Here is a 10,856-nt window from a genome sequence, read left to right as displayed (position 1 = left end):
GGCGAGGCTGGCAACGGCCACGATCGGATGGTGCTTTTTACATGCCACCGGCACGGAGGCCAGTCAGGGCGGCACTGGCAACAGCCACGATTGGATGGTGCTTTTTACATGCCACCGGCACGGAGGCCAGTCAGGGCGGCACTGGCAACAGCCACGTTCGGATGGTTCTCTTACGTGCCACCGGCACTGGTATCACAGCTACAATTTCCATTGATGTTGATTGATTTTGATTTTGATTTTCACTTGCCTCAACAGGTCTTCACAAGTAGAGTTTTGTGTCCCAAGAAGGAAAGGTATGCATAAGTGGACTGGCTACATCCCAGGTAGAGGCCACGGGTTATGGTCTCACTTGTCCTGCTGGGTCTTCTCACACACAGCATACTTCCAAAGGTCTTGGTCTATAGTCATTTCCTCGGTGAGACCTAAAGTTTGAAGGTCGTGCTTCACCACGTCGTCCCAGGTTTTCCTGGGTCTACCTCTTCCACAGGTTCCCTCAACCGCTAGGGTGTGGCACTTTTTCACACAACTATCTTCATCCATTCTCACCATATGACCATACTAGTGCAAACGTCTCTCTTGCACACCTCAACTGATGCTTCTTAGGTCCAACTTTTCTCTCAAGGTACTCTGTCGAGTATGAACACTGACATTACACATCCATCGGAGCATACTGGCTTCATTTCTTGTGAGCTTACGCATATCCTCAGCAGTACGGCCCACGTTTCACTGCCATGTAGCATGGCTGTTCGTACACATGCGTCATACAGTCTGCCTTTTACTCTGAACGAGAGGTCTTTTGTCACCAGCAGAGGTAAAAGCTCTCTGAACTTTGCCCAGGCTATTCTTACTCTAGCAGTTACACTTTCAGCACACCTGCCCCTGCTACTGACTTGGTCACCTAGGTAACGGAAACTATCAACTATTTCTAGTTTTTCTCCCTGGAATGTGGCGGAAGTTGGTCTCTGCGCATTTTCAGTGTTTATTGCTCCTGAGCATCTGCCACATACAAAAACTATCTTCCTAGTTAGCCTTCCTTTTACATTGCTGCACCTCTTATGTGTCCATAGCTTACACTTGGTGCATCTTATAGAGTTTCTACCTACGCTTTTTCTACAGATCGAGCAGGGTCATCTACCTGAAGGCGTTTGTGATTTGTCTACCTTCCTACTTATTAGGACTTTGGTTTTAGCTAGGTTGATTCTAAGGCCCTTCGATTCTAATCCTTGCTTCCACACCTGAAACTTCTCCTCCAGTTCTGATAGTGACTCTGCAATTAGAGCAAGGTCGTCAGCATAGAGGAGCTCCTAGGGGCATCCTTTCTTGAATTCCTCTGTTATTTCCTGGAGGACTACGATAAATAGGAGGGGGCCGAGGACTGAACCTTGGTGGACCCCTACCTCTACCCGGAATTCTTCACTGTACTCGTTGCCAACCCTCACCTTACTAGCAGCGTCCCTGTACATGGCTCGCACAGCTCTCACTAACCATTCATCTATCCCTAGTTTCCTCATTGACCACCAGATAAGGGATTGGGGGACCCTGTTGAAGGCTTTCTCCATGTCAACGAAAGCGAGGTACAGGGGCTTATCTTTGGCTAGGTATTTCTCCTGCTGCTGTCTTAGCATCGGTGGTACCATCTATTTGGAAAAGTTGCATTGAGATAGATCTGTAATGGACCGTGGATGTGAGGTGACGAGAATGGCTCTTTAGTGCCACATCACACAGCCGATATAATAAAGAGAAAATGAAGAGTACATATAAGTGCCAGAAGGAAAAAGAGACATAACTGTATAAGAATGGTTAAGAAAACATTTATTCATATGTTAACATGTGTGTCTATGTGAGCATCATGTATACAGAATAATAGACAGGCCATCATGAGAACCAAGTGTGTGTGTGTGTGTATGTAAGCATAGATGTATGCGCATGTGTTAACATTTAAGGATGGCAGTGAAGAAGGAGACAGTGAAAGGGTCTATAGCCATTGATGTGAGAAGTTCATAGCTACAAGAAGAAGAATACCAGTTTGTAGTCAATAATACATGGTAAGTGAAATACTGTATCAAGTGTGGAGGCACAATGGCCCAGTGGTTAGGGCAGCGGACTTGCGGTCGTAGGATCGTGGTTTCGATTCCCAGACCGAGCATTGTGAGTGTTTATTGAGCGAAAACACATAAAGCTTCACAAGGCTCCTGCAGGTGGTGGTGGTGAACCCTGCTGTACTCTTTCACCACAACTTTCTCTCACTCTTTCTACCTGTTTCTGTTGTACCTGTATTTCAAAGGGCCAGCCTTGTCACACTCTGTGTCACGCTGAATCTCCTCGAGAACTACGTTAAGGGTGCACGTGTCTGTGGAATGCTCAGCCACTTACACATTAATTCCACGAGCAAGCTGTTCCGTTGATCGTATCAGCTGGGACCCTCATCGTCGTAACCGATGGAGTGCTCCTATACTATATTACTGTATCAAGAAGTCATGGCCATGATGCTGAGCTGGTTACAGTTACAGGTACATGATGTACGTGAAGTCATGGCTATGATGCTGCTGCCTGGGTCACTTGATACAGGAGTTAATGCAGGTTGTATATTCGCTGTTGATCCATTGTGAAGTAACTCATAAACAGTGAAGTGTTGGAACCTGGGTGAGTTGCTTGCTGCGCTGTGTACAAAGAGAGATGATATTGGCATCGTTGAAAAGGACATGATGGTGGTGATGAAGAAAGCGGTTGCTGTAATGCTGTTGGACGAAGTTAGTGAGTCTCAACGTGGCTGCTGTGGTGGTGTTGTCTGGTGTTGTCACCAGAACTGGTAGTATCTTTGTGGTCAGTGGCTATACCTTAAAAGATCTGGGACCAAAGACCTCAGAAAGAGGAAAAGCTGAGTTTTTATAAGAAACTCTAGGTTAAGAATAGGTTTGTAAACAAGTTGTCACACATGATTGCATTTAGGGCCTCTGACAGGTTATATGTGGCAAATTGGCACGACAGAATAAGAGACAAATTGTGCCAATACTAACCAATCAGAATAGTGGTCACAACAGGATCCAAATAGTGGCTAAAGGCTAGCTGTTCCTTGCTATGTTTGAATGCTTGTATATATAATAAATGGGAGAGAAGAATTTCACCCGAGTCTATGCTAGAGGTCCTTATGTCATGATGGTAATGGAGAAGTGCTCTATCTTGCTGAAAAGAAATCTCTTTGTCAGCAAACAACTCTTTGACAGATGGAACAACAGATTCCTGCAGCAAATTTAGGTAAGCATCCCCAGTTTGGTCAAAGATGGTTAGGGTTAGGGGTTGGGGAAGGGTATCTTTTTTTCTTCACAAATTTAGATAAACCCAAGCTGTTTCTTAAAGGAGGGACATATTCATTATGCACAGAATGTTATTTACGTCAGTGGAGGTAATTGATTGGTTAAAATTGCCGAAATGCAAGTAATTTCAGACGAAATATCTTACAAACTAAAGAATTTTCTCAATAAAGCGAAGAGAAAATGATGTTTTATAAACACATTCTACCAGTATACGAAGTTTAAAACTTTTTAGTTACCTAGAAATTATGTTACAAAGTGCCGTTCAAAAGGAAAAGATCCCCTCCGTATCCGAAAACGGGGATTGTTGGCCAAAAAATTACAAAAATAAACAAATTTGGGAGAAAATGGTGGGGGACGGGGACGGGTGGAAGTCTTTCCTAAACTTTGTTGACCCTAAAACCGGTACTCGCACAAAGGGGTTTGTTACGTCTCCGCTATGTCGTTTTTTTTAAAGCACATGTTAAGTCCTCGCACCTACAAACCTAGATGATCTGATGCCAATTTTGAAGCCCTTGACCAAAAATAAATGCTTTATTCTCTACTTCGCATGTTTATAAAGAATAATTTAACCAATAAAGACTTTAATAAATGGTGGTAATTAGAAAAGGAAGAATGTTACATGAAACGAAACAAAATGCTGATTCCAAGCGATAAAAATAACGAATACTAAAGAAAATTGGAATAGATGTATTTTAAAAAAAAATTTATTCTTGGTGTTTCGGTTAAATATACATAGTTTAGGCTATCAAACACTGTGACAAATGATTTTGCGTACAAAAAATTAGAGTATATATCAAGCGATGCGTAGTCACCAAATTTCCGTTGCGATGAGACAATTTAAACGATTTAACGAAAATATTTACTTGCGAAGAACGAAGTTAGTATTTTACTTTCGTACAGATGAAAAAAAAAATCCCTGATATTTTCTCAAGTGTTTATTATTATTAAAAAAAAATATAAATATAATTGGATCTTTTCCTTTTGAACGGCACTTTGTAACAATTCATTATTTTAAATATTTAAAAGCTATAAAAAGAACGAAGTTTTGTCGCTGCCAGCATAATATGCGTATCTTTTGGCGGACTATTCGAAACTGATTACATGTCTCCCTTCTAATTTCAAGTAAGGTTTTATTATTTATTATATATTTAAATGGTACGTTAATATATTGAAATGCATTAAAACCACTATTCATTTTTCACAAAACTTGTTTCTTTGATAGGCTATATTTTGGTTATAAAACATCAAAGAAATTCTATTATATACGTATATTCTACACGCATATGTCAATACGTTGGTATGTATTTTCATAACACTTGATTTAAATCACTCATACGCCCTCTTATGTATTATATAAATAAAATCTTTGTTCCCGATAATTTAAGACTTAATCTTAAAGCTGTAGCAAAGACAAGTAACTTCATAAACTATTTTAGCTTCAATATCTTAAGGATAACTTTATAAAACTCGTTAAATCATTTTAAAATAAAGCAAGTCTTTTCAAAAAATATTTCCCAGACTAGTTTTAGTTACGAAATCTAAAGAAATTACTGTAAGGAGTTCCAGAAATATATAATTGTTAGGTAATTAAAAGTAGTGCTGCAGCCCCTCTAAAGAGATTTACAAATGTTGGTTCTGTAAATTTTATCTCAGAAATCTCGAAAACTAGTAAGAAATATTTGATGCCATCGAATTATAGAGAAAGGGTTGTAACGAAATTAACCATTTAAAAAAACAAAACAAACACAAATCCCTTCGGAAATGACAAACATAACCGAACATCCCAATTCTTTGCTTACCATATTTACTCGTGTATAAAATCGTTCTATTTTATTTTTTTTTTCTGAAAAAAAAAAAAAAAGACTGGGATGCGACTTGCACACGGAGCAAAGCTGATATGAAGTTTGAATATGAGGGGAAAATTTGTGTACCAAGATTTAACACTAAATTTGGGAACAACTTCTACACGAGTAAAAATGGTATATAAATATTTCACCTGGCGTTCAATTCTTCTAATTGTTCCAGTATTGTATACAGAATTGATAACAATATTTTCTATCTTAATTCATGGTATATTCTTAGATAAATAGTTTATTACACACAAAAACTGTCAAACTCTGCCTTCCTTCCTTCAATTGTCAAAAACGGAACCAGTTGCATTCGTGCTTAATTGTTGCTTAACTGTCTGTTGCGGTCTGTATCTTATGAAGTTAGGAATTTCGGTGATCTTCAGCTCTTTCAGTCATTATCTGATATCAATTTGAATAACTTTTAAAAATCAGACTCGACAAACCTGTTAGTTTTTCGCATTTGCTAAGAAATTTAAAACATTGCTCTCCAACTGTGACAATCACGTCTTTTATTTATTTTTTTCAGGAATCAAAAATTGTTTTCTAAGCATCAACAAAAGCGTTCCAATCGTGACTAACCCTAAACCTAGCCCTAATTCTAAATCCCAACTCTAGCCGAACCTGGAACGCAACATAAATTGTACAAAATTTGTCATATTCGTTTAGAGCAAGTTGTTTTACACATATTACACTATATTTTTTTTTTGTTTTGGTGCCCGGGTCAACCCCTCAGACGCTTTCGGAAATTCCCGATGTGAATTTTCCGAGGCCTCTCCCCCACCCCCCTTTCGTGTGCACGCATTTTTTTTTTTTCATATTCGTTTAGAGGAAGTTGTTTTACGCCTGTTACACAAAATTTTATTGAATACTAGCTGGCCCCGTGCCGTCAAAAATGACGGCTAATTGTAGTATTTTATATATAAATAAGGACAAAAGATAGAATATGGATGGTAAATCAAATTAAATCAATGTTATCTAGTGGTTGTCTTTTGAGATTGTTTGTTACTGAAAGAATGCTGGTTCACATACTTCCCTTGTACACTCACTCACACAGTTGAAACGCTGTTTGATCTTCCCTTTCAGCGTTGAATGTTCACCATCCCACTTCTATTGCACACACACATTCACATACCTCACTTTTACATACACACACACTTTATTGTATGCACACACACACACACACACACTGCTATAATACATTTCTGCACATCTATACAAGGGAACCTATTCAAGGTTTCTTGACCTGCTAGAAACAACAGCAAAATTTCCCTCAAAACATACACACTACAATGTTAGAAATGAAGACACATTGATCAATGTAGTCCTGAATACACAAAAAGACTGAATGGTCAGGGCTGCAATCTCTTTGGTTATGGGTTTGACTGATATGGGTCAAACAATGATGCCACATCCATACACAACATAATTTTATATCTTATTTTTTTTAGAGTAAAAGAACACCAAACCAAACCAAAGACAAAATGGAACCGATTTTCCATCAGAGTCAACAGAATTCACAGTCTCATGGACGACTGATCAAAGAGATGCAGAAGATATATGAAAATGTAAGATAAGATTTAATTACTTCTTTCTTTCCTTTCTTTGTCTCACTAAATGTTTTTCTTTTTTTTTAGTATTTATGTCGTTCTCTGCCTTTATCACTAGTATTGAGGAATATTTTATAAAATCAACATAAGGCATAAGCATGGCTGTGTGGTTAAGAAGTTTGCTTTGCAATCAGGTGATTTCTGGTTCAGTTCCACTGTGAAGCAACTTCGGCAAGTGTCTTCTGCTATGTCCCTAGGCTGGTAGATGGAAAACTGTGAGGAAGTCCATCATATATATATATATATATAATATGTGACATGCCAATTGTTCAGTAGGCATGATAAAACTCCGAGTTTCGGATGTCAGGGTGGAAACCCATGCTGCCATCTCTTCAGTTATCCAGCCATCGAAAAAAGAGATGGTGGCTTGGGTTTTCCGCCCCGACATCCGAAACTCAGAGTTTCATCATAGCTACCGAATAATTGTCACATTATATTTACAGATAAATTCCTCTATTTACATAATATTGAGGTCTCTTTCATTCTTTTGTTGTCTTACCATTTCTATCAATATATATATCATCATCATCATCGTTTAACGTCCGTTTTCGATGCTAGCATGGGTTAGACGGTTCAACTGGGGTCTGGGACGCCAGAAGGCTGCGCCAGGCCCAGTCTGATCTGGCAGTGTTTCTACAGCTGGGTGCCCTTCCTAACGCCAACCACTCCGAGAGTGTAGTGGGTGCTTTTTACGTGCCACCTGCACAGGTGCAAGACGAGGCTGGCAAACGGCCACGATTGGATGGTGCTTTTTACGTGCCACTGGCACGGGGGCCAGACGAGGCTGGCAACGGCCACAATCGGATGGTGCTTTTTACGTTCCACCGGCACGGGGGCCAGACGAGGCTGGCAACAGCCACAATCGGATGGTGCTTTTTACGTGCCACGGGCACGGAGTCCAGTTGGGGCGGCGCTGGCAACGGCCACATTCGGATGGTTCTCTTACGGTATCACAGCTAATATAAAAATATCTATCTATCCATACCAGTCTATCTGTCCATCTCTAACTATCCATATTTGTCTGTCTGTTTGTCTGCATCACCATTTAACAATAAGTGTTGGTTTGTTTGTGTCCCTATCACCTAGCAGTTCAGCATAAGAGACCAGTAGAATAAGTACCAGTCTTAAAAAATAAGTATATTTGTTTGACTAAGCCCTTCAGTGTGGTGCTGCTGCATGACCGCTGTCCAATAAGTGAAACAAGTATGTGATAAAATATGAAAAAAAATAAACTCAGTGGTGAGGTTTATAACTGACCTATGGTCACTGAGGGTGTATTTTACTTTTCCTTTCATTGAGTAAGTTAATATAATGAGTACCAGTAATAGGCTGAGGTTAATTTGATTGTTCTCCCTGTGCCATTTACTATTGCTGTTGTGTTACAACTTGCCCCTCCTCTCAAAATTGCTAGTCTTGTACCAAAAATTAGAAAGTAATATTATTACTATTACCTCTGCCTTAGCAAAGGCAGAGGTATTGTTTTCAGTTGTGTTTGTTTGTCCGTGGAGAAGATGTCTCAAGAACCGCTGGAGGGATTCAGATGAATCTTTCAGGGATGTTTGACCTTGTGACTAGCATGAACTGATTAGATTTTGGGATTGATCCAGTATTGGACAGGAATTCTGGATTATTTTTCCTGCTTTTTTTTACTTAATCTTTGAGAGCAGTCAGCTTCATTTTTAGTAGTCTCGTTTGTGAGAGCAATCAAGTTTATTTCAGATATTCTCATTTTAAAAATCATCTCTGGCTAATCGTTGAGAGGACGTTGGTGTTTCCTTGGCAGAGGTTTGTGCTCCCTGAGTGCTCTTGTTATTATTATTATCATTATCAAAGTTGTGAGCTGGTTGAACCGTTAGCATGCTGGATAAAATGCTTAGCTGTATTTCATCTACCTCAAATTCCACCAAGGTTGACTTTGCCTTTCATCCTTTCAGGGTCAATAAAATGAGTACCAGTCAGATACTGGGGTCGGTGTAATCTACCCCCCCCTTCCCTCAAAACAACTGCTGACTCTGTACCAAAATTTGAAACCATTATCATCAAATTCTGCTGTAGTTGACTTATCCTTTTTGTCCTTTCGAGGTCGATAAAATAAGTAGATGGAGGTTGCAGATGGAGTTTGTGACAAGGGTCCTGGACACTTTCACTTTGGAGGGCTTCCATGGGGCATTCATGAAGTGGCTGGGGTGCTACACTTTGGTGGGAGTGCCACTGGAGGAGGAATTTGTGGTCCTCTTCCATAAGGGAGGGACATTGCAGAACTTTGTTAGGAAGTTTGAAAGGAAAGGCCGGTGGGAGGGGATTTTGTCCTGCACGGAGAACCCTGAGTGGCCTTCGCAGTGGCTGTGGAGGTCATATGGGAAACCGATTTGTGCAGGATAAGGAATTCCTTCCCAGCGAACTCCTTTAGATATATGGCAAAGTGGTCTGGCTTGGAACTGTCTAGATGCTTCGTAGAAGTGAGGAGCCTGGTTGGTCGGACAGAAAAGCAAATAACTGTATTGTTGTATTTTTGTGTTAGAGGTTTATTGCCTCAGTGTGATATTTTAAAAGAACAATGTTTTAGAGAAGCAAAAGTCGGTGGGTGCTTTTGTCTTCTCTCATCTTTATCATCCTTGTATCATTATCATTCACCTCATTAATGTCCGTGTCCAGCCTGCAAGCTTCCTTACTCTGTGTACTGACTTTATGGCAAATTTAATAAAATAAAGAAGTGCATTGAAGTCAGACGATCCTACTTTGAAGGAGATTAGAGTTTTGTACTTCTTTGAAATTAATAAATGTCTCTTTTGGAAAAAAAAAATGTCTCAAAACTTCTGGAATGAATCTTGAATATTATGTTTTTTTGCACTTTTACAAATATGCATGATTTTTATTTAAAAAAGCTTTCTTAATGCTTTTTTTTTTTTTTTTTTTTTCCAGAAAACCTTTGAGGAATTTTGGGTTGAACTGAAGTCTTTCATGAAATACTTTATGGTGAAGTTTGAACGGGAACCTGCCGTGGAGCGTGTAGTCAATTTTGTGTCCAATCTAATTATAGCATTAAGTCGCAAAAACAATGAAGTGCAGGACTTACAACCAGAGGAGGAGGAGAATTCGCAACCAGAAGTGGTTCAATCTTCAATCATGGAAAAAGTTATTGCTTTTATTTTTGATGTAAGAAACATGTTCTAAACAATAGTTGAGGCACATGTGTGCGTGCACGCACACACACATACACACTATGTGTATACATATTTTACTCGCATGCGCATATCCACACACATATCTCTCTATATATAAATACTCTCTGTATACTCTCTTTACTCCTTAACTCTTTTACTTGTTTCAGTCATTTGACTGTGGCCATGCTGGAGCACCACCTTTAGTCGAGCAAATCAACCCCGGGACTTATTCTTTGTACGCCTAGTACTTATTCTATCGGTCTCTTTCGCCGAGCCACTAAGTTACGGGGATGTAAACGCACCAGCATCAGTTGTCAAGCGATGTTGGGGGGACAGACACACTCACACATACACACACACCCACATATACGACGGGCTTCTTTCAGTTTCCGTCTACCAAATCCACTCTCAAGGTCAGCCCGAAGCTATAGTAGAAGATACTTGCCCAAGGTGCCACGCAGTGGGACTGAACCCGGAACCATGTGGTTGGTATGCAAGCTACTTACCACACAGCCACTCCGACAAACACTACACATACACACCCTTTTTTCCCAGATATTTCTAAACATAAGCTCTTGTCCACTTATACATATTATTGCTCTTACACAATCCTATATACAACTCTACAACTATAGTATGCTGTTACACACACACACACACACACCATGTGTGCCATGAACCTTACATATACTTTATAAACCTTAAATTCATTATTATCATCATCATTGTCATCATCATTTAATATTCCTTTTTCCATGTTGGCATGAGCAACCACGGAGTGGTTGGCATTAGGAAGGGCATCCAGCTGTAGAAACACTGCCAGATCAGATTGGAGCCTGGTGCAGCCTCCTGGCTTCCCAGACCCCGGTCGAACCATCCAACCCGTGCTAGCATGGAAAACAGACGTTAAACGATGATGAT

General features: G+C 39.9%; 1 protein-coding gene across 1 annotated transcript in view; it reads left to right on the top strand.

Moving 5' to 3' along the window:
- Window positions 1-4,324: 4,324 nt before the first annotated feature.
- The window catches only part of LOC115219990 (condensin complex subunit 3), a 45,328-nt gene continuing 38,796 nt past the window's right edge, over window positions 4,325-10,856 (top strand). Inside the window, exons 1-3 of the mRNA XM_029790291.2 lie at window positions 4,325-4,436; window positions 6,615-6,729; window positions 9,694-9,927. Coding sequence (XP_029646151.1) covers window positions 6,646-6,729; window positions 9,694-9,927 — 318 coding nt within the window. The 5' untranslated portion in view covers window positions 4,325-4,436; window positions 6,615-6,645. The remainder of the gene's footprint in view (window positions 4,437-6,614; window positions 6,730-9,693; window positions 9,928-10,856) is intronic.

The sequence above is a fragment of the Octopus sinensis genome, linkage group LG15 (genome assembly GCF_006345805.1).
Source record: "Octopus sinensis linkage group LG15, ASM634580v1, whole genome shotgun sequence".
Lineage (NCBI taxonomy): Eukaryota > Metazoa > Mollusca > Cephalopoda > Octopoda > Octopodidae > Octopus > Octopus sinensis.
Note: the sequence above shows the minus strand (reverse complement) of the source record. Positions and strands in the feature narration are given on the sequence as shown.